A 24,601-nucleotide genomic window follows, 5' to 3' on the forward strand; every position below is an offset into this window, starting at 1 on the left:
GTGTAATGGAAAGATCTGCACCTGTTCTGTGTTTTTGACCAAAACATGGGTTGATACTACACACATTTTAGGGTGTTCAAATTGTTTTACACTTACTGTAATTTCGATGTGTCAATCAGTAGTTGCGGAGTTGGTGCGAAATTGCGGCCTGACACTATTGCTCTATTACCCTTGCAGTTAATGTATCCCTATGAGATAAAACTGACCTGTTCCCTGCATTCTCCGGGTCAGTACGATTACAGTGATACCACATTTATATAGTTTTATGGGTTTTGTTTTTACAGCGTTCCCTATGAGATAAAACTGTCCTGTTCTCTTCATTCTCCGGGTCAGTACGATTACAGTGATACCACATTTATATAGTTTTATGGGTTTTGTGTTTACAGCGTTCCCTATGAGATAAAACTGACCTGTTCTCTTCATTCTCCGGGTCAGTACGATTACAGTGATACCACATTTATATAGTTTTATGGGTTTTGTTTTTACAGCGTTCCCTATGAGATAAAACTGATCTGTTCTCTTCATTCTCCGGGTCAGTACAATTTCAGTGATACCACATTTATATAGTTTTATAGGGAACGCTGTAAAAACACAACCCATAAAACTATATAAATGTGGTATCACTGTAATCGTACTGACCGGAGAATGAAGAGAACAGGACAGTTTTATCTCATAGGGAACGCTGTAAAAACAAAACCCATAAAACTATATAAATGTGGTATCACTGTAATCGTACTGACCCAGAGAATGAAGAAAACAGGTCAGTTTTATCTCATAGGGAACGCTGTAAAAACAAAGCCCATAAAACTATATAAATGTGGTATCACTGTAAGAGTACTGACCCAGAGAATGAAGAGAACAGGTCAGTTTTATCTCATAGGGAACGCTGTAAAAACAAAGCCCATAAAACTATATAAATGTGGTATCACTGTAAGAGTACTGACCCAGAGAATGAAGAGAACAGGTCAGTTTTATCTAATAGGGAACGCTGTAAAAACAAAACCCATAAAACTATATAAATGTGGTATCACTGTAATCATACTGACCTGAAGAATGAGGGAACAGGTCAGTTTTATCTCATAGGGAACGCTGTAAAAACAAAACCCATAAAACTATATAAATGTGGTATCACTGTAATCGTACTGACCCAGAGAATGAAGGGAACAGGACAGTTTTATCTGATAGGGAACGCTGTAAAAACAAAACCTATAAAACTATATAAATGTGGTATCACTGTAATCGTACTGACCCAGAGAATGAAGAGAACAGGTCAGTTTTATCTCATAGGGAACGCTGTAAAAACAAAACCTATAAAACTATATAAATGTGGTATCACTGTAATCGTACTGACCTGGAGAATGAAGAGAACAGGTCAGTTTTATCCCATAGGGAACGCTGTAAAAACAAAACCCATAAAACTATATAAATGTGGTATCGCTGTAATCGTACTGACCTGGAGAATGAAGGGAACAGGTCAGTTTTATCTCATAGGGAACGCTGTAAAAACAAAGCCCATAAAACTATATAAATGTGGTATCACTGTAATCGTACTGACCCGGAGAATGAGGGAACAGGACAGTTTTATCTCATAGGGAACACTGTAAATACAAAACCCATAAAACTATATAAATGTGGTATCACTGTAATCGTACTGACCCGGAGAAGGAAGGGAACAGGTTAGTTTTATCTCATAGGGAACACTGTAAAAAAAAAAAAAACACATAAACTATATAAATGTGGTATCACTGTAATCGTACTGACCCGGAGAATGAAGAGAACAGGTCAGTTTTATCTCATAGGTAACGCTGTAAAAACAAAACCCATAAAACTATATAAATGTGGTATCACTGTAATCGTACTGACCCGGAGAAGGAAGGGAACAGGTTAGTTTTATCTCATAGGTAACGCTGTAAATACAAAACCCATAAAACTATATAAATGTGGTATCACTGTAATCGTACTGACCCCGAGAATGAAGAGAACAGGACAGTTTTATCTCATAGGGAACACTGTAAAAACGAAACCCATAAAACTATATAAATGTGGTATCACTGTAATCGTACTGACCGGAGAATGAAGAGAACAGGTCAGTTTTATCTCTTAGGCCATGATCGTGGTCCAGAAACACCATTGTCGTTCCTCTAATCTTTTATTTGGAGCTCTCTGAATAAAGACCCGTTTATTTGCCTGATATCCTTGATGCCGTGGTTTCACTTATTGTATGTGATGGAGATGGCCTCCTACCTCTGAGCATCACCTCGACCAGGGTGCTGACCAGAGACTCTATACTCGCTGATTGAACAGTCCTGAACATTAAAGGGGTGTGCAGTGGCGTAATATGCTCAGGCCAGGTCATCAATACCAGACCAGCAGGTGTCTGAATGTCTGAAGGGGTTGTGGCGCTCTCACTGCTTCCTCTTCAGTGTCTACCTGCACACCATCCCCCGTGTAGAGGTCAATTCAAGTGAATGGGACAAGCAGACATAATTACACCGCACCTCCTCTACATGTGGGATGGGGTTCAAGTAAACACTAAACAGCTGATGGGTGGGGGTGGGTGGGATGCGACTGTACCGGGAGTCAGACCTCCACCGATCTGATAGTAATGACCGATCCTGAGGATGTCTTCAGTATTTTACTACTGCACTCCTATAAAGGGAACCTGCCACCAAGAGAACCACGATATCGATAGGATATCTGAAGAGTCAGGATCCAACCCAATCACTGTTATCTCTGTGCCGCCGCGGTCTATTCTCTGTGGCTCCTCCCCCCAGACTCCTACCCTCTTATATACAGTACAGCGGGCTCCTAGATGCCCCCCATTAACATATTACGATGCATATTACATCTCTTCGCCTCTCTATATAGTATAGTCATCCAGAGTCCCTATTAAAGGGGTTTTCTAAGAGTTAAAAGGGATGTCTACAATTGAGCTGGGGGTCAGTTATAATCCCCAATCAGCCTACAGAAAGGAAGACGTCTATTCACCGGTTCTCCGGGGTCTTGTTTCTGCTGCTTCCAGAGCCCTGTGGACCGGATGTTTGAAGTCCCGCCGTCATCACATTGCAGCCATTCTCAGACCTCAGTGGTGGCGCCCCACTATAGTGTACAATGGCGCAGTCTTCCCCTTCGGTGAGTGACGGGGCCTGGTCCTATTTAAGCTCTAGCGCCATCCATAGGACATGGCTGGTAAACTGAAATCCTATGAAGTAAAGATCCCTGCTTGCAGTCATTGAATGAGAACCTTCACCTCCAGAGGGTGAACATTAAAGATGAAAGTGAGGCTTGGAAGCGACAGTCCCAAATATAGCCACGCTCTGGTGCCGGCTCGTCACACGGGATGAATAATCGCCTCACCCTCATCTTTATCTACTGAGCGCGCTCAGCACAACGGTGGTGAGGCGTGACCTGGATCCAGCCTCGGTGCCAGGCACACGGGGGATTGCTTACTGCTGCCATCCAAGCCTCTTGTTCGATCGCACACGCTCAGTAAGGTTGTTTGATTTGATTTTATATGCCGCCATAAACAGTATAAAAGCCCCACATGGTGCTTCACTTCCCCCTCAGGGGACACGTGTCTCCTCTCGGAGACGTCTCCACCGTTTCATGTGTATTTTACAGTCTCATCCCGGTTATTGGTGGTTATAGATGCACTTCATCATTTCTCATACTTTTTGTTGTCGCATTAGACATGTCTCTGGTCTGAACAGGTCAGGGGGGAACTCACCTCAGGGAGAGAGCGCCTTAACCAGCGTGAGGAGACTTATAGGCCGTGCATGCTCCTCTGGAATTCTGGGAGGGAAGCGATGCAAATGAGCTCTTCACAAGCTCCGCCTCTGATGCCACCAGATGTAAGGCAGCTGTCCTATAAGTCAGCTCTTAAAATAAGCCTTGAGACATGACTTGGATATTAAATAAGCCAGTATCCCATCCGCAGACAGCTGTTTCGGGTGATTGCCCCTTTTCAGTGCAGAGCAGAGAGTATTGGCTTAAAGGGGTTCTGCGCTTTTATTTAACTGATGATCTGTCCTCTGGATAGATCATCAGCTTCTGATCGGCGGGGGTCCGACACCCGGGACCCCACCGATCAGCTGTTTGAGAAGGCAGCGGCGCCGCGGCCTTCTCACTGGTTACTGCCGGCCCAGTGACGTCACGACTAGTATCAACTAGCCTGGGCGGGGCTAAGCTGTGTTCACTTGAATGGACCTTAGCCCCGCCCACGCTAGTTGATACTAGTCGTGACGTCACTGGGCCGGCGGTAAACAGTGAGAAGGCCGCGGCGCTGCTGGAGCTGTCTTCTCAAACAGCTGATCGGCGGGGGTCCCAGGTGTCGGACCCCCGCTGATCAGAAGCTGATGATCTATCCAGAGGACAGATCATCAGTTAAATAAAAGTGCAGAACCCCTTTAATTTGGTGAGAGGCCTGGTCTGCACACGCACATTGCACTTTAGGCACCGGGAAAATCAGAGATAGTCCCTGCAAATTCTGGACAGTTGGCAACTATGGGATCAGTGTCCGTGACCGGATGGATCTTCACATGACTGGATCATAGTGTCCGTGACCGGATGGATCTTTACATGACCGGATCATAGTGTCCGTGACCGGATGGATCTTTACATGACTGGATCATAGTGTCCGTGACCGGGTGGATCTTTACATGACTGGATCATAGTGTCCGTGACCGGATCATAGTGTCCGTGACCGGATGGATCTTCACATGACTGGATCATAGTGTCCGTGACCGGATGGATCTTTACATGACTGGATCATAGTGTCCGTGACCGGATGGATCTTTACATGACTGGATCATAGTGTCCGTGACCGGGTGGATCTTTACATGACTGGATCATAGTGTCCGTGACCGGATCATAGTGTCCGTGACCGGATGGATCTTTACATAACTGGATCATAGTGTCTGTTGCGGAGCTTCACGGTATACCCTCAATATCTTCACTTAAATCCCTGTGTAGCTGAAGAAGCAGGTCAATATCCAAGAGACAATTTCCCCAGTGACTGGACGACACACAGTTTGGGAGTCAACTGACTTTACTCGGCATGGCGCACCTGGTTTCAAACTGCCAACAGCCTCATTTACATACAATACATAGATTACTATGGTACAAGGAGAAGTGGGGTCAGACAATAGCAGGGGCTGATGGGAGGTTGAGGGAGGACACGGCAGCTATTTTACACAGGTCTCCCAGTGTCCCTGAGACAACACCCTGCTGGGGAAACAATGGGACAGGAAAAGGGGGGAGGTGAAGAGGTACAGACAAGAAAGACATTCTGTAAGTGGCTAGGTTTGCCACAATGCTCCGCCAGAACCAAGCTGGCATACACAGTCTGATCCCAACGGATCGGCTTGGGGATGTCCGGAGGAGCGCTCACAGATCACTTTTCAAGTTCAGTTTGTCTGGATAACCCGTCGGCGTTGCCATTTTGCTTCCCAGGGCGGTAGTGGATGGTAAAGTCAAAAGGCTGCAGCGCCAAACTCCAGCGCAGCAACCGGGCATTGTCTCCTGACACCCTGTTCAGCCGTACCAACGGGTTGTGATCTGTAAGGAAAAGGGTTGTCCGTACAAATAGGGCTGCAGCTTTTTAAGGGCCCACACCACGGCCAGACATTCTTTTTCTATGGCGGCGTAGCTTACTTCCCGGGGTAAAAGTTTTCTGCTTAAGTAAGCCACTGGATGCTCGCCGCCATCTTCTCCGACTTGGCTCAGTACTGCCCCCAATCCAAACATAGAAGCGTCTGTGTAAACGAGAAAGCGTTTAGTTGGATCCGGGGCGGCAAGTACAGGTGAATGCACAAGAGCCGTTTTTAGTTGCTGGAATGCCCGCTCACACTCTGGGGTCCAGACTACTATCTTAGGGAGATTCTTGCGGGTCAAATCGGTGAGGGGTTTGGCCAGGGTACTGTAGTTGGGTACAAATTTACGGTAGTGTCCTGCGGTACCTAGGAATGCCAGTACTTGAGTTTTGGTACGAGGGGTTGGCCATTTGGCTACAGCCTCTACCTTAGCCGGTTCGGGTTTTTGTTGGCCGCTCCCTACCCGGTGTCCTAGGTATTGGACTTCTGCCATCCCTATATGGCACTTACTGGGCTTCAGAGTTAATCCTGCCTCCCTAATACGGTCTAGTACGGCTCCTATGTGGGTCAGGTGTTCAGTCCAGGAGTGGCTGAAGATCGCTATATCATCTAGATAGGCGCAAGCGTACTCCTGGAACCCATCCAATAGCCGATCCACCATCCTCTGAAAAGTAGCCGGAGCGTTTTTCATCCCGAATGGCATGACCTTAAACTGGTACAGGCCAAACGGGGTGACAAATGCCGACTTAGGGATGGCGTCTTCGGCTAGGGGAATCTGCCAATACCCCTTACAAAGATCTATTGTGGTGAGGTATTGGCCCCTGGCCATTTTGTCCAGGAGCTCGTCTATCCGGGGCATAGGGTAGGCATCGGATACGGTCTTATCATTAAGCCTCCGGTAGTCTACGCAGAAGCGGGTAGTCCCATCCCGCTTCGGCACCAGAACTACTGGGGAGGCCCAAGGGCTTTCAGAGTGCTCTATGACTCCTAGTTGTAGCATTTCTTCTATTTCCTTGCGCATATTATCCTTTACGGATCCAGGTATGCGGTAAGGAGGTTGGCGGAGAGGGGTCTGCCCTGGTGTTTCTACTCTGTGGGTGGCTAATGGGGTGTACCTGGGGAGATTAGAAAAAGTGGTTCCCTTATTAGACTATGAGCCTGCGCCCTTTCCTGGGGACTCAGCCGTTCACCTAACTGAACCTCTTTCAGGTCCTCTTTCTGGCCCTCTTTCTCTAGGAGGTCTGGGAGAGGTAAATTGTCAAAGTCCTCTGCGGCAGAGGCACAAATAGCGGTCACCTCTTCTATGCGCTCGTAGTAGGGCTTCAGCATGTTCACATGGAGCATGCGTCTGCCCCCTGCTCCAGCGCACGGGCCGATCACATAGGTGGTATCGCAGATTTGCTCCACCACCTTGTATGGGCCCTGCCAGGAGGTCTGCAGCTTGTCATTAGGGACTGGCCGTAGGATTAACACCTTCTGCCCGACCTGAAAGCTGCGGTCCCTGGCCCCCTTATCGTACCATCTGCGCTGTCGTTGTTGAGCCGCTTGGAGGTTAGTACGTACCGTCTGGGTCAGAGCCTCCAAGCGTTCCCTAAACTCCAGCACGTATGGGACAATAGGGGTACCATTCGTAGTTACCCCTCCCTCCCAGTGTTCTCTGATAAGGTCTAAGGGACCCCTCACTCTCCTCCCGAACAATAATTCAAAAGGGGAGAATCCCGTGGATTCTTGGGGTACTTCCCTATAGGCAAAGAGCAAGTGGGGCAAAAAACGTTCCCAGTCTTTTTGAGTGTCTATGAACGTGCGGATCATCTGTTTAAGTGTTCCGTTAAACCGTTCACAGAGCCCGTTGGACTGGGGGTGGTAGGCGGAGTTTAAGATCGGTTTCACCCCACACACTTTCCAGAGTTGGTGGGTGACCTCTGCAGTGAACTGGGTGCCCCTATCCGATATAATCTCCCAGGGAAATCCCATACGGGAGAATATTCGCATAAGGGCATCGGCTATAGTCTCTGCATGTACGTTGGTCAACCCCACTGCCTCTGGGTATCTAGTGGTGTAGTCCACTACGGTCAAGATGTATTTCTTGCCGGAGGGACTGGGTTTCGCTAGGGGTCCTATTATGTCTACTGCTACTCGACTGAAGGGTTCTTCAATTATGGGCAGGGATCTGAGTTTGGCTTTATAGCGATCCCCTCTCTTCCCTACCCTCTGGCAGGTATCGCACGTTTGACAGTATTGTCTAATATCCTTTGAGATACCTGGCCAGAAGAAGTTCTGCGTCAGCCGATGTTTCGTTCGACTGATTCCTAAATGTCCTGATAATGGTATATCGTGTGCGATGCGCAGCAACTCTTGTCTATACTTTCGGGGTACCACTAAGTTTAGCTACTGCTTAGTGGGCACGGGTATGGACCCTGCTACTACCTTCTCTGCATAGCGGTATATGAGACCTTTGTCCCAAGCATATCTCTCTCCCTCCAACCCTCCTTGGTCCTTGTTTATCCTATCTTTATATACCTGCAGGGAGGGATCTAGGGCCACCTCACTGCCAAATTCCAGGGGGGCATCCCAGGGGAGAATAGGAGGGGTGTGTGGCATATTGTTTACCTGAGCCTCAGAGTGATCGGAAGGAGCCGTGGTGCGTGTTTGCTGCCGGGTAACAACCGGGTAGGCCTCTTGGATAGTTGGTTGAGGGACAAAAGCAGAGGTGAGCTCCCCCAAGTCGTTGCTCAAAATAACATCAGCGGGCAAATCGTGCATAATTCCCACCTCCACATTTCCATGCCCTGCCCCCCAATTCAAATGCACCTTGGCAGTGGGAACTTTGTAAATTGCTCCCCCTGCCACCCGTACAGCTACACAGTCTCCGGTGAGGGTGTGCTTAGGCACCAAATGATTTCGGACCAGGGTTAACGTGGCCCCAGAGTCACGTAATCCTTGTATACTCTTCCCCTCCATGTGTACCACCTGGCGGTGCCCTTGGCGGTTGTTTGAGGCGGCTTGTATGGGGTTTACCTCGTGTAGGATCCCCAGAGGCTCTTCTATTGAGGTAACTGTGGATGTTGGGAGCACAGATTCTCTTTGGCAGCAGTGCACTGCAGCCCGATTGGGGGGAGGAGGACCCTGGTGGTTCCAGTTCTGGCGAGGTCGGTTACGTGGGCAGTCTCTCTGGATGTGCCCCTGTTGGTTGCAGGTGTGGCAGCGGATCGGTGGTCGGGTATTGTACCTAGGAGGGTACGGGTTGTGGCTCGCGGCTGGTCGTGGGTGAGCCAAGGTAGTCACTGCTGGCAGAGGGGTGGTAGATCCATACGTGGTCCAGTGTGGTGTGCGTTGATCTCGCCTGGTGTCTTGGAACTCGTCAGCTAGCTTGGCTGCCTCTGGTAGGGTATGGGGTTTGCGATCTCGTACCCAATTTTGAAGTTCTGTGGTTAGTCCATTAAAAAACTGCTCCATTACTATTAACTGGAACATCTCTTCCATAGTGGTGACCCGTGTCGCTTCCATCCACCCCTTGGCGGCTCGTTGTAGTCGGTGTGCCCATTCAGTGTGTGAGTCTTTTGTTTGTTTCTTGATGTCCCGGAATTTGAGTCGGTATGCCTCAGAGGTAATGGCATACCGTGCTAGGATGGCTTGTTTGACTTTGGGATAATTCCAGATGTCTTCGTCTGGGACGGTCCGGTATGCCTCTGCGGCGCGGCCTGACAATCTACCTGCCAGCAGGGGTACTTGGTCGGCTGGGCTGATGTCGTGTAGCTGGCACAACCTTTCGAAATCCTGTAGGTATTCGTCAATATCACTTTCTCCTTCTGTGTAATTTTTAAAAGCTTGGTAGGGAATCTTAGCTTTTCCATGGGTAGTGCCGGTGGGCGCTGGGGCTCCTTCCCCGACTCGCTGAATAGCGTTTTGCTTCGCTACAATGTACTCGTGTACATCTGCTATCAGTATTTCCAGTGTCTCCACGGAGGGGGTGTTTGGGTAAAAAGCTAACCTGCTATTGAGCTCTCTTGTAAACTCCGTTGGCTCTGTCTCCTGTGGAGTTGCCGCAGTGGTCGCTCTGTCCCCCTCCATGAGTTCGGCCACCAGAGTAGCTTTGGTTTTCTTGCTGGCTTTTCTTCCCCTTGCTTCCAATAATTCCTTTAACGTAGTTCGTTTCAATGTTGCATAATTCGTCTCCATTCACCGTTCGTTCGAATGACTGCACATATTCTCGAACTCCGGTATATCCGAATGGCTGTTTCAACAAACTACTGCTTTGCTGTGCTGCAAGGCTTGTATCCCGCCGCTGCCACCAATTGTTGCGGAGCTTCACGGTATACCCTCAATATCTTCACTTAAATCCCTGTGTAGCTGAAGAAGCAGGTCAATATCCAAGAGACAATTTCCCCAGTGACTGGACGACACACAGTTTGGGAGTCAACTGACTTTACTAGGCATGGCGCACCTGGTTTCAAACCGCCAACAGCCTCATTTACATATAATACATAGATTACTATGGTACAAGGAAAAGTGGGGTCAGACAATAGCAAGGGCTGATGGGAGGTTGAGGGGGGACACTGCAGCTATTTTACACAGGTCTCCCAGTGTCCCTAAGACAACACCCTGCTGGGGAAACAATGGGACAGGAAAAGGGGGGAGGTGAAGAGGCACAGACAAGAAAGACATTCTGTAAGTGGCTCGGTTTGCCACAGTGTCTGTGACCGGATGCATCTTTTCATGACCGGATGGATCTTTACATGACCGGATCATAGAGTCCGTGACTGGATGCATCTTTACATGACTGGATCATAGTGTCCGTGACCGGATGGATCTTTACATGACCGGATCATAGTGTCCGTGACCAGATGCATCTTTACGTGACCGGATTATAGTTTCTGTGACTGGATGCATCTTCACATGACCGGATCATAGTGTCCGTGACCGGATGGATCTTTACATGACCGGATCATAGTGTCCGTGACCGGATGCATCTTCACATGACCGGATCATAGTGTCCGTGACCGGATGGATCTTTACATGACTGGATCATAGTGTCCGTGACCGGATGCATCTTCACATGACCGGATCATAGTGTCCGTGACCGGATGGATCTTTACATGACTGGATCATAGTGTCCGTGACCGGATGGATCTTTACATGACTGGATCATAGTGTCCGTGACCGGATGGATCTTTACATGACTGGATCATAGTGTCCGTGACCGGATGGATCTTTACATGACCGGACGCATCTTTACATGACTGGATCATAGTGTCCGTGACCAGATGCATCTTTACGTGACCGGATTATAGTTTCTGTGACTGGATGCATCTTCACATGACCGGATCATAGTGTCCGTGACCGGATGGATCTTTACATGACCGGATCATAGTGTCCGTGACCGGATGCATCTTCACATGACCGGATCATAGTGTCCGTGACCGGATGCATCTTCACATGACCGGATCATAGTGTCCGTGACCGGATGGATCTTTACATGACTGGATCATAGTGTCCGTGACCGGATCATAGTGTCCGTGACCGGATGCATCTTCACATGACCGGATCATAGTGTCCGTGACCGGATGGATCTTTACATGACTGGATCATAGTGTCCGTGACCGGATGGATCTTTACATGACTGGATCATAGTGTCCGTGACCGGATGGATCTTTACATGACTGGATCATAGTGTCCGTGACCGGATGGATCTTTACATGACCGGACGCATCTTTACATGACCAGATTATAGTTTCTGTGACTGGATGCATCTTCACATGACCGGATCATAGAGTCCGTGACTGGATGGATCTTTACATGACCGGATCATAGTGTCCGTGACCGGATGGATCTTTACATGACCGGATCATAGTGTCCGTGACCGGATGCATCTTTACATAACTGGATCATAGTGTCCGTGACCGGATGGATCTTTACATGACTGGATCATAGTGTCCGTGACCGGATCATAGTGTCCGTGACCGGATGGATCTTTACATAACTGGATCATAGTGTCCGTGACCGGATCATAGTGTCTGTGACCGGATGCATTTTTACATGACCGGATCATAGTGTCCGTGACTGGATGCATCTTCACATGACCGGATCATAGTGTCCGTGACCGGATGGATCTTTACATGACTGGATCATAGTGTCCGTGACCGGATGGATCTTTACATGACCGGATCATAGTGTCCGTGACCGGATGCATCTTTACGTGACCGGATTATAGTATAGTTTCTGTGACTGGATGCATCTTCACATGACCGGATCATAGTGTCCGTGACCGGATGGATCTTTACATGACTGGATCATAGTGTCCGTGACCGTATGGATCTTTACATGACCGGATCATAGTGTCCGTGACCGGACGCATCTTTACATGACTGGATCATAGTGTCCGTGACCGGATGCATCTTTACGTGACCGGATTATAGTTTCTGTGACTGGATGCATCTTCACATGACCGGATCATAGTGTCCGTGACCGGATGGATCTTTACATGACTGGATCATAGTGTCCGTGACCGTATGGATCTTTACATGACCGGATCATAGTGTCCGTGACCGGACGCATCTTTACATGACTGGATCATAGTGTCCGTGACCGGATGGATCTTTACATGACTGGATCATAGAGTCCGTGACCGGATGCATCTTTACATGACCGGATCATAGTGTCCGTGACCGGACGCATCTTTACATGACTGGATCATAGTGTCCGTGACCGGATGGATCTTTACATGACCGGATCATAGAGTCCGTGACCGGATGCATCTTTACATGACCGGATCATAGAGTCCGTGACCGGATGCATCTTTACATGACTGGATCATAGTGTCCGTGACCGGATGGATCTTTACATGACCGGATCATAGTGTCTGTGACCGGATCATAGTGTCCGTGACCGGATGCATCTTTTCATGACCGGATCATAGAGTCCGTGACCGGATGCATCTTTACATGACCGGATCATAGAGTCCGTGACCGGATGCATCTTTACATGACTGGATCATAGTGTCCGTGACCGGATGGATCTTTACATGACCGGATCATAGTGTCTGTGACCGGATGCATCTTTTCATGACCGGATCATAGTGTCCGTGACCGGATGCATCTTCACATGACTGGATCATAGTGTCCGTGACCGGATCATAGTGTCCGTGACCGGATGCATCTTCACATGACTGGATCATAGTGTCCGTGACCGGATCATAGTGTCCGTGACCGGATGCATCTTCACATGACTGGATCATAGTGTCCGTGACCGGATCATAGTGTCCGTGACCGGATGCATCTTCACATGACCGGATCATAGTGTCCGTGACCGGATGCATCTTTACATGACTGGATCATAGTGTCCGTGACCGGATGCATCTTTACATGACTGGATCATAGTGTCCGTGACCGGATCATAGTGTCCGTGACCGGATGCATCTTCACATGACCGGATCATAGTGTCCGTGACCGGATGCATCTTTACATGACTGGATCATAGTGTCCGTGACCGGATGCATCTTTACATGACTGGATCATAGTGTCCGTGACCGGATCATAGTGTCCGTGACCGGATGCATCTTCACATGACCGGATCATAGTGTCCGTGACCGGATGCATCTTTACATGACTGGATCATAGTGTCCGTGACCGGATGCATCTTTACATGACTGGATCATAGTGTCCGTGACCGGATGGATCTTTACAGCTCACTATCTTCTTGTAACATCCTCTAATTCTTTTGCAGAATTTGTACCACCTGGTGCGGATTTACCGATGATCATCGGCGTTGCAGTGGCCACCGTGCTACTTCTGATTCTTATTGCAGCGGTGACTTATCTCTTCATCATACACAAACGGCGCAAAAGGTAAGTAGAGAGCACGTGGTACGATACATAACAGGTGGTAGAAATGCTACATGGAAGACCCTCTAGAGCAGGATCAGGTCCAGCGCCTCCATGTGCACCCCAATACTACAGACAACGAGCCACCATCCACATCCGTGTCTATATGGACGTTAATGGGGCTGATGCTCTGGATCCTCAGTACATACCACCAAGGAGCAGCCGAAGCAGGAAGTGTTGTCATGGGGGCACAGGAGTAAAGGAGCTGCTGGTACTGGGCCTGTAATGTTACAATCTGCATAAAGATAACAATGGCAGCTGCCAGGAAGAGCTGTCAGAGGGTACAAGGTCCTGTAGGTTAGCTCCATGAGCTACCTACTGCGTCTGGATGATGATGATGATGATGATGATGATGATGAATGCTGGAGGATTCTTCTATTCTGGAATTGCTATTTATGCAGCTCCTCCACCTTACCTCCATATCTATTCTTGACATTGTCGATCATTGGATCCTTTTTTAAATTATTCTCCTTCTCTTTTCCATTTTCAGCTCAAGTGACACGAGTTCAATGATGAAAGGCTCCTCCCGGAACGGTGAGTTCCACACAACGTATAGCTGACGTCAGGGGTGGACACAGACAAGGGTGGCCCCTATACAAGTTCAGTACGTGGGGGCCTAGCTCTGCACCAGATCATCAGTGGTCCAGCTGGGAAGTTCATCAGCTCAGGATACTATTTGCATTCTAATAAATGATAGGAAGCTGCTGAGAGTGGGCCCCTTTACCTATTGGGCCCCTGTGCAAATTACACCAGTGGAACAGTATGCCCGCCCCTGCCTGATGTATCTGAGCGGAGACCCACTTACATGAATACGTGAAGGCTGCGAGGGCCATGCGCTGGTTATAGACAGGTAGAACCGCCATCCACATCATTGCTCACATGGGGCAGCATATCCCTCCGCGCTGTACCCAGGTTGCCCTTACACGGCCACATATTATGTTCTGTATGACAACAGACTTCTCTCAAAAGTAACCGCCCATACGAGTCACTAAATGGTTAAAACATAATGCAGGAACAAAATAGGTTTGTGTGCATGAGCCCTAAGAAGGGGTTAGAGGTCCTCTGGGTAAATAGCTTTAAATACTCAGCAACTTTTCACACAACTTTACATAAGTTAATACAGTACAAGAAACCACAGGAAACGTGAAAACATATCCGTGAAAAATGGCTACTTCTCCATCCCTCCCCAATCTAATTGACTTTCTCTTTGAAATATGGTCCAGGATGGGAGCAGCTCCCAGAAGGATCGTATTACACATGTCGATACAAGTCTATGTGGAGGGGATGGGGAAGAGTGAGCGGGAGCAGAGTGAGACAGGACTCCAGGACAGGTCTGGACCAGGATAATCTGCCCACATACAAGTGTATGCTCCCACTATGCTATGCCTCCCAACCGTCCCGGATCCAGTGGGGCAGTCCTGGATTTCAGTGGCTGTCCCGTGGTCCCGGAGTGGCCGAGGTATGTCCCGCTCCAGCTGATTGTATGGTGGTGCAGCAGAGATCCGTCCACTCCCCACTTCCCCATTCCTCTGTCGTGGTCCCCAGCAGCAGCACCATGCCCTCACACCTTGTAGGAGGAACAGAAGATTTGGCCTCAGCTCCTCCTACACCGCCAGCGCCATGTGTGACCTCAGCCTGCTGCTGGGGGGCACCGACAGGAACCAGGTGAGGATTTACTGTGTGTTTTCTTACTTCCGGTGAAGAGGGCATATGTGGGTATAACAACTCTGAGGGGGCACATCTTGGCATATCTACTGTGAATGGGACACGTATCTTGGCATAAAATACTCTGAGGGGGAACATCTACTATGAAGGGGACACATCTAGACATAACTATTGTGGGGGCATATCTGGATTTAACTACTATGAAGGGGGCATATTTGGGCATAACTACCCTGAGGGGGCACATTTTGGTATATCTTCTGTGGGGGCGGGGGGTATATCTTGGCATAACTACTCTGAGGGGACACATCTTGGCATATCTACTGTGAAGGGGGCTCATACCTTAGCATATCTACTCTGAGGGGCACTCCTGGGCATAACTACTGTGAAGGGGGCACAAAGGGGGAATAATTACTATGTAGGGGCATTAAGGGCACTGGGTGTGTATATTTATGCTTTGGGCAGAGTTAGAGGCGTGGACTAGTATGAAAAAATTGTCACAATGCTCTATATGTGCCGCATACATTGTCCCTCCTTGCAATTTACTAAAGTTGGGAGGGATGCTATACCAGGACAAGTAATGCCACTATACAATGACCATATGGTCCATATAGCTGGTCCATACGGCCGCACTGCAGAGCATTATCGCAGATCATACAGGAGAGCACCGAGGAAATGCAGGCACATTCAGGACACGTGACAAGGACCTGCCCGCTCTCCTGGTGGAGAAATGACCATTCTAGAACATCTTTAGAACGTTATTCCTACTGAACATGTAGGAGAAAATGAACAGCTACAGTCCGCTAAACTGCACACTGCCATACACTGAATCTGGATAGTAACAACAAACTGGTGACATCACAACATTTCTCCATGTAGACCAGGCCTTATACATACATTTCAAGGTGGAATAACAGAGGAAGGTCGCAGCACAGAGTTCTAATTGCTCCAGAATTGTAATTTCATGAGTGATAATGAAGATTTCCTTTAACAAACATGTCAGTAGATGTGAGAGGTCCGTTATGAATCCAGTGACCCTCAGATGACATCTTCTGTGCAGAGGATCTGAACTTTAGAAATCATATAGGGACCTTAGATTGTGAGCCCCATTGGGGGACAGTGTGATGCTAAAGTAGCCTTATATAAGTGCATTAAATAAATAAATAATCCCACAAATCCCCCGTAACCACCAGATGGGTCGTCTATTGTATGATCAGGTAGTTGTTCAGATTGTCAGTTTGAGCAACAGCTAAATAGGAAGTTTATATCTCAGCACAAGTGCTTTATTCACAGCTATACAGGTCAGTACTTCTCCGTATTGTCCTCCATGATCCTCGGGCTGCTTCCCAGTGAGTAAGAGGAGGTTAGGAAGAAGATTCTCCTTTACTAACAGACAGGAGAAAACTGCTAAAAATTCCAAGTACAAGTCTTGTAAATTCTCATGGAAATAGTGCTATTCCCCACACTGTATCCTGTTTAATCCAAAGTTTGTTGAAAGGTTAGGCACACTTTAAGAAATGGTTAGTGGTCCTCCTGGTAGAACACAATGTGCAGGTCACTGGTATGGTTGTACATTGTGGTGGATCCAAGGATTGATCTGATTGCCAGCAGCAGCCGGGCTTGGTCTGATTGCCAGAAACTGCAGGAAGGAGTTTCTTCTCTCTATGGTGTAATGCCACAGGACTACCCCCAAGCCAGCAGAGGGACCTGTCCCAGATGCATGCAGCTGTCTGGAGGAAGCCAGGACCCAGGGGAGAGAGGTAGACGTGTGCTGGGTGAGGCCATTGAAGCTGGGCTGTTTGAATGAGAAGGTGCAAGGGGCTCTGGCTCTGCTCAGTGCAAACCTCGGGTCACAAGGGGATCCAGAGAGAACCATGTGAGGGCCATCAGCAATGGTGATATGGGCGTGCAAGCAATGGTGATATGGGCGTGCAGGCAATAGGCGGTGGGCGTACAGTCACAGTATACCGTAGTGCTCGGGTGTGTGAAAGAAACCAGGCATCATTCTGTCCCCTGTGTCAGTTATCAGATATCTTACAAGCAGCTCCTAATCCCTGAGTGTTATTTAAAGGGATATTGTTCTGAGATAAACCCTGAGAGACGACGTGTGAGAGAGAAGGAGACTCCCCTCACACAGGCCTGCGTCTGAAGACAGGATCGTCTCAGATTGTTGGATACCCTCAGAGATTATGGTGAGAGAGGAGACTCCCCTCACACAGGCTTGTGTCTAAAGACAGGATTGTCTCAGATTGTTGGATACCCTCAGAGATTATGGTGAGAGAGGAGACTCCCCTCACACAGGCTTGTGTCTAAAGACAGGATTGTCTCAAATTTTTGGATACCCTGAGAGATTATGGTGAGAGAGAAGACTCCCCTCACACAGGCTTGTGTCTAAAGACAGGATTGTCTCAGATTGTTGGATACCTTCAGAGATTATGGTGAGAGAGGAGACTCCCCTCACACAGGCTTGTGTCTAAAGACAGGATTGTCTCAGATTGTTGGATACCCTGAGAGATTATGGTGAGAGAGGAGACTCCCCTCACACAGGCTTGTGTCTAAAGACAGGATTGTCTCAGATTGTTGGATATCCTGAGAGATTATGGTGAGAGAGGAGACTCCCCTCACACAGGCTTGTGTCTAAAGACAGGATTGTCTCAGATTGTTGGATACCCTCAGAGATTATGGTGAGAGAGGAGACTCCCCTCCCACAGGCCTGTGTCTGAAGACAGGATTGTCTCAGATTGTTGGATACCCTCAGAGATTATGGTGAGAGAGGAGACTCCCCTCACACAGGCTTGTGTCTAAAGACAGGATTGTCTCAAATTTTTGGATACCCTGAGAGATTATGGTGAGAGAGGAGACTCCTCTTACACAGGCTTGTGTCTAAAGACAGGATTGTCTCAAATTTTTGGATACCCTCAGAGATTATGGTGAGAGAGGAGACTCCCCTCACACAGGCTTGTGTCTAAAGACAGGATTGTCTCAGATTGTTGGATACCTTCAGAGATTATGGTGAGAGAGGAGACTCCCCTCACACAGGCTTGTGTCTAAAGACAGGATTGTCTCAAATTTTTGGATACCCTGAGAGATTATGGTGAGAGAGGAGACTCCTCTTACACAGGCTTGTGTCTAAAGACAGGATTGTCTCAGATTGTTGGATACCCTCAGAGATTATGGTGAGAGAGGAGACTCCCCTCACACAGGCTTGTGTCTAAAGACAGGATTGTCTCAGATTGTTGGATACCTTCAGAGATTATGGTGAGAGAGGAGACTCCCCTCACACAGGCTTGTGTCTAAAGACAGGATTGTCTCAGATTGTTGGATACCCTGAGAGATTATGGTGAGAGAGGAGACTCCCCTCACACAGGCCTGCGTCTGAAGACAGGATTGTCTCAGATTGTTGGATACCCTCAGAGATTATGGTGAGAGAGGAGACTCCCCTCACACAGGCTTGTGTCTAAAGACAGGATTGTCTCAAATTTTTGGATACCCTGAGAGATTATGGTGAGAGAGGAGACTCCTCTTACACAGGCTTGTGTCTAAAGACAGGATTGTCTCAAATTTTTGGATACCCTCAGAGATTATGGTGAGAGAGGAGACTCCCCTCACACAGGCTTGTGTCTAAAGACAGGATTGTCTCAGATTGTTGGATACCCTCAGAGATTATGGTGAGAGAGGAGACTCCCCTCACACAGGCTTGTGTCTAAAGACAGGATTGTCTCAAATTTTTGGATACCCTGAGAGATTATGGTGAGAGAGGAGACTCCTCTTACACAGGCTTGTGTCTAAAGACAGGATTGTCTCAGATTGTTGGATACCCTCAGAGATTATGGTGAGAGAGGAGACTCCTCTTACACAGGCTTGTGTCTAAAGACAGGATTGTCTCAGATTGTTGGATATCCTGAGAGATTATGGTGAGAGAGGAGACTCCCCTCACACAGGCTTGTGTCTAAAGACAGGATTGTCTCAGATTGTTGGATACCCTGAGAGATTATGGTGAGAGAGGAGACTCCCCTCACACAGGCTTGTGTCTAAAGACAGGATTGTCTCAAATTGTTGGATACCCTTAGAGATTATGGTGAGAGAGAAGACTGCCCTCACACAGGCTTGTGTCTAAAGACAGGATTGTCTCAGATTGTTGGATACCCTTAGAGATTATGGTGAGAGAGAAGACTCCTCTTACACAGGCTTGTGTCTAAAGACAGAATTGTCTCAAATTGTTGGCTACCCTTAGAGATTATGGTGAGACAGAAGACTCCTCTTACACAGGCCTGCGGCTGAAGAAGGGCTAATCTCAGATTGTTTGATACCCTGACAGAATGTTGTGAGATAGAGGGAGACGCCCCTCACACAGGCTTGTGTCTAAAGACAGGATTGTCTCAGATTGTTGGATACCCTTAGAGATTATGGTGAGAGAGAAGACTCCTCTTACACAGGCTTGTGTCTAAAGACAGAATTGTCTCAAATTGTTGGCTACCCTTAGAGATTATGGTGAGAGAGAAGACTCCTCTTACACAGGCCTGCGGCTGAAGAAGGGCTAATCTCAGATTGTTTGATACCCTGACAGAATGTTGTGAGATAGAGGGAGACGCCCCTCACACAGGCCTGCGGCTGAAGAAGGGGCAATCTCAGATTCCGTCAACGAAACTGCCTGCCGGATCCGGCGAAACGTATGCCAATTGATGGCATTTGCAAGTCTTAAAAATGCCTGATCAGTCAGAAAAATGCATTGAAATACCAGACCTGTCTTTCCGGTGTTATCCGGCAAAACTGATCCGGCATTTATTTTTTTTCTCCTTTTTTTCGGTCTGCGCATGCACAGACCAGAAGGATGGATCCGGCACTAAGGGCTCTTTCACACTTGCGTTGTCCGGATCCGGCATGTACTCCACTTGCCGGAATTACACTCCGGATCCGGAAAAACGCAAGTGTACTGAAAGCATTTGAAGACGGAACCGTCTTCAAAATGCGTTCAGTGTTACTATGGCACCCAGGACGCTATTAAAGTCCTGGTTGCCATAGTAGTAGCGGGGAGCGGGGGAGCAGTATACTTACAGTCCGTGCGGCTCCCGGGGCGCTCCAGAATGACGTCAGGGCGCCCCATGCGCATGGATGATGTGTCCAATGCGATCACATGATCCATGCGCTTGGGGCGCCCTGACGTCACTCTGGAGCGCCCTGGGAGCCGCACGGACGGTAAGTATACTGCTCCCCCGCTCCCCACTACACTTTACCATGGCTGCCAGGACTTTAGCGTCCCGGCAGCCATGGTAACCATTCAGAAAAAGCTAAATGTCGGCTCCGGCAATGCGACGAAACGACGTTTAGCTTAAGGCCGGATCCGGATCAATGCCTTTCAATGGGCATTAATTCCGGATCCGGCCTTGCGGCAAGTGTTCCAGATTTTTGGCCGGAGCAAAAAGCGCAGCATGCTGCGGTATTTTCTCCGGCCAAAAAACGTTCCGTTCCGGAACTGAAGACATCCTGATGCATCCTGAACAGATTTCACTCCATTCAGAATGCATGGGGATAAAACTGATCAGGATTCTTCCGGCATAGAGCCCCGACGACGGAACTCTATGCCGGAAGACAAGAACGCAGGTGTGAAAGAGCCCTAATACATTCCTATGGGAAAAAATGCCGGATCCGGTATTCAGGCAAGTCTTCAGTTTTTTTCGCCGGAGATAAAACTGTAGCATGCTGCGGTTTTATCTTTTGCCTGATCAGTCAAAATGACTGAACGGAAGACCTCCTGATGCATCCTGAACGGATTGCTCTCCATTCACAATGCATAGGGATAAAACTGATCAGTTCTTTTCCGGCATTGAGCCCTTTTGACGGAACTCAGTGCTGGAAAAGAAAAACGCTAGTGTGAAAGTACCCTAAGGTACTTTCACACTTGCGTTGTTTGATTCCGGCAGGCAGTTCCGTTGCCTGAACCTCCAGCCTGATCAGGCAAACTGTATGCAAACGCATGTCATTTTTTTTGACTGATCAGGCATTTTCCAGACTGATCAGGATCCTGATCAGTCTGAAAAATGCCTGATCAGTCAGGAAAATGTATTGCAATACCGGATCCGTTTTTCCAGTGTCATCCGGCAAAACGGATCTGGTATTTGTTTTTTTCTCACATTTTTAAAGGTCTGCGCATGCGCAGACTGGAAGGACGGATCCGGCATTGCAGTATTTTGAATGCCGAATCCGGCACTAATACATTCCTATGGAAAAAAATGCCGGATCAATCAGGCAAGTTCAGTTTGTTTGGCCGGAGATAAGACCGCAGCATGCTGCGTTATTATCTCCGTCCTGAAAAGTCAAAAAGACTGAACTGAAGACGTCCTGAACGGATTGCTTTCCATTCAGAATGCATGGGGATCAAACTGATCAGTTCTTTTCCGGTATAGAGCCCCTGTGACAGAACTCAGTGCCGGAAAAGAAAAACGCTAGTGTGAAAGTACCCTAAGGGCTGCTTCTACTCCAAGAACAGCACCTCTTTGGTCTATGGGCTGTGTCCGGTACTGCAGATGAGTTTGTCTGGTACTTCAGCTCAACCAGTGGACAGTGGTGGGGCCTCTTCAAAGGTGAACATTTCCTCTAATCTAATTCAAACCTTTTAATTTCTGAAATTTATGGTGGGAAAAAACAGCGTACCCGAGTCCATTAAACTGAGCTACAGGAACTGTTTGGTGTGAGCATCAAACTCTGGTCACCTGAGATTTCCCCTATAAAATCTCGTGAACAGTCAGAAATATTTTTTACCTCACTGGATGATTCTTCCACCAGCTCCAGTATTTCCTCCTGTCCCAGATGGGAGCAACTAAAGCTGGAGACCACCATCACCCATATCCCAGTTTCCTGGACCTCTGTGAGAACTTTCGAGACCACCATCACTCATATATAAGGCTACGGGACTCCTGTGAGAGCACTGGAGATTACAATTGCCTATATCTCAGGTTTCTGTAGCCTTCCTGAACCCCTGTGAGAGCCCTGAAGACCACCATCACCCATATCTCAGGTTCTTGGACTTCTCTGAGAACTGTGAAAACCACCATTGGCCATATCTCAGGTTCCTGGACCTTTTTGAGAGTGCTGCAGATCACTGTGGAGTGCTGTGAGATGCTTGGAGGAGTGTGTTGTGGGGTGCCCCAAGGAAAATACTGTGGGGTTGGGGGTTGGAAGTTGTTCCCACCCCTATCTACCAATGAGTTGGGGGGAATAATGAGACTGTAAAGTGAAGAAGTTGTGGCTGGAAAATAAGTTGCTGTGTGTATTGGAAGGGTCAGGATCTCAGTTGAGACCAGATCCTGGGACCATGTGTGATGATCTCCCAATCAGGGAGATGTGTTGAGGCCGTCCCCTGAGATATTCCTGTTATATTGGATTATAAAGAAGAGTTGAGCTCCACCTGAATCATCTGGCTAATGTATGAAGGAACGACAAAGTGATGCCCCGTGACATTGTAGAATATACTATACTATATACTGTACTATGCAAATTACTATACTGTATACTGTACTATGCTATATTCTGTACTATGTATACTATGTGTCCTATATTATATACTATACAATATATACTATCCACTACATGATGCATACTATACAGTACAAAAAATACATCTGTCAAAAGGTGGATGCTTGGGAGAAGTTGCTCTAAGATGGTTCGGAGTAGTTGCTCCCAAATGGTAAGGAGAAGTTGCTCCCGGATGGTTGGGAGTAGTTGCTCCCGAGTGGTTGGGAGAAGTTGCTCCCGAGTGGTTGGTAGAACTTGCTCTCAGATGGTTGGAAGAAGTTGCTCCCAGATGGTTGGTAGAACTTGCTCCCGAGTGGTTGGGAGAAGTTGCTGCCGGATGGTTGGGAGAAGTTGCTGCCGGATGGTTGGGAGAAGTTGCTGCCGGATGGTTGGGAGAAGTTGCTCCAGGGTGGTTGGTTGAAGTTGTTCTTGGAGAAGGTTTTGATCCCATTCTTTATTAATCAGAGTGCTGTTAGGTACTGTAAATTGTGAGTGAGCTCCATGGATGAGAAGCAACCCAACACATGACTGGTCTCAGGATGCTTTACTCTTGGCATGAGCAAGCAGCAACGTCATTGCCTATGAAGCCCTTTTGATGCAAAGCAATGATGACTGCACATTTCCTTAGAGGTAACCATGGTTAACAGAAGAAGATAATGATTTCAAGAACATCCCTTTTAAAGAAATCAGCTGCCTTGCCCTATTTAACACATTCTCCTGAGCTAATGAGACCATCGCTGAGATGATGTTAGGCTACTTTCACACTAGCGTTCGGGGCTCCGCTTATGAGCTCCGTTTGAAGGCTCTCACAAGCGGCCCCGAACGGATCCGTACTGCCCTAATGCATTCTGAGTGGATGCGGATCCGCTCAGAATGCATCAGTCTGGCAGCGTTCAGCCTCCGCTCCGCTCAGCAGGCGGACACCTGAACGCAGCTTGCAGCGTTCGGGTGTCCGCCTGGCCGTGCGGAGGCAAGCGGATCCGTCCAGACTTACAATGTAAGGCTACTTTCACACTAGCGTTCGGGTGTCCGCTCGTGCGCTCCGTTTGAAGGGGCTCACGAGCGGCCCCGAACACATCCGTCTGGCCCTAATGCATTCTGAGTGGAGGCGGATCCACTGAGAATGCATCCGCCTGCCAGCGCTCAGCCTCCGCTCCGCTCAGTGAACGGACACCTGAACGCTGCTTGCAGCGTTCGGGTGTCCGCCTGGCCGTGCGGAGGCGAGCGGATCCGTCCAGACTTATAATGGAAGTCAATGGGGACGGATCCGCTTGAAGATGACACAATATGGCTCAATCTTCAAGCGGATCCGTTCCCCATTGACTTATAATGTAAAGTCTGGACGGATCCGCTCTGGCTACTTTCATACTTAGAAAATTTTCGAAGTTTTAATGCAGACGGATCCGTTCTGAACGGATGCGAACGTCTGCATTATCGGAGCGGATCCGTCTGATGAAACATCAGACGGATCCGCTCCGAACGCTAGTGTGAAAGTAGCCTAAGTCAATGGACTTTTTATTAGAAAACTTAACAGAGATCTTACAGAAATCATACAAAACCATTTCCAATAAAATAACTTAGCCCGACCAGTCACCCTCCCCTCCCTTCCCCCTACACTCATAATATCCACTCATACTCATCCATACACTATTTACATATTTACAAAATAAACATAAATATAAACATATTTACATACCCTTCACCCACCCACATATAGCACAAAAAGCCGATCTCCCAACAGAAGTTCAAAAGAGGAAACCTCGAGCTTCTTCAGTCCCAAAGTTCAATTCCCCAGTAGGACTTGGTTAATCGACTTGATAAACAGACAAAACAAATATATATATATTATTATTATATTTTAATTTTTTATGATTTTATTTTTTTATTATTTTTTTTTTTTTTTATTATTTTTTTTTTTTTTTTTTTTTTTTCCTCCTCCCCCTTTTACCCTCCACCT

The 24,601-nt window shown here is 47.9% G+C and overlaps 1 protein-coding gene across 1 annotated transcript in view; it reads left to right on the forward strand.

The window, feature by feature from the left end:
* The window catches only part of LOC120986742 (carcinoembryonic antigen-related cell adhesion molecule 2-like), a 165,782-nt gene that overhangs the window by 90,595 nt on the left and 50,586 nt on the right, over window positions 1–24,601 (forward strand). Inside the window, exons 5-6 of the mRNA XM_040415455.1 lie at window positions 13,314–13,434; window positions 13,961–14,004. Of these exons, the coding sequence (XP_040271389.1) occupies window positions 13,314–13,434; window positions 13,961–14,004 (165 nt within the window). The remainder of the gene's footprint in view (window positions 1–13,313; window positions 13,435–13,960; window positions 14,005–24,601) is intronic.

Source organism: Bufo bufo, chromosome 1 (genome assembly GCF_905171765.1).
Source record: "Bufo bufo chromosome 1, aBufBuf1.1, whole genome shotgun sequence".
Lineage (NCBI taxonomy): Eukaryota > Metazoa > Chordata > Amphibia > Anura > Bufonidae > Bufo > Bufo bufo.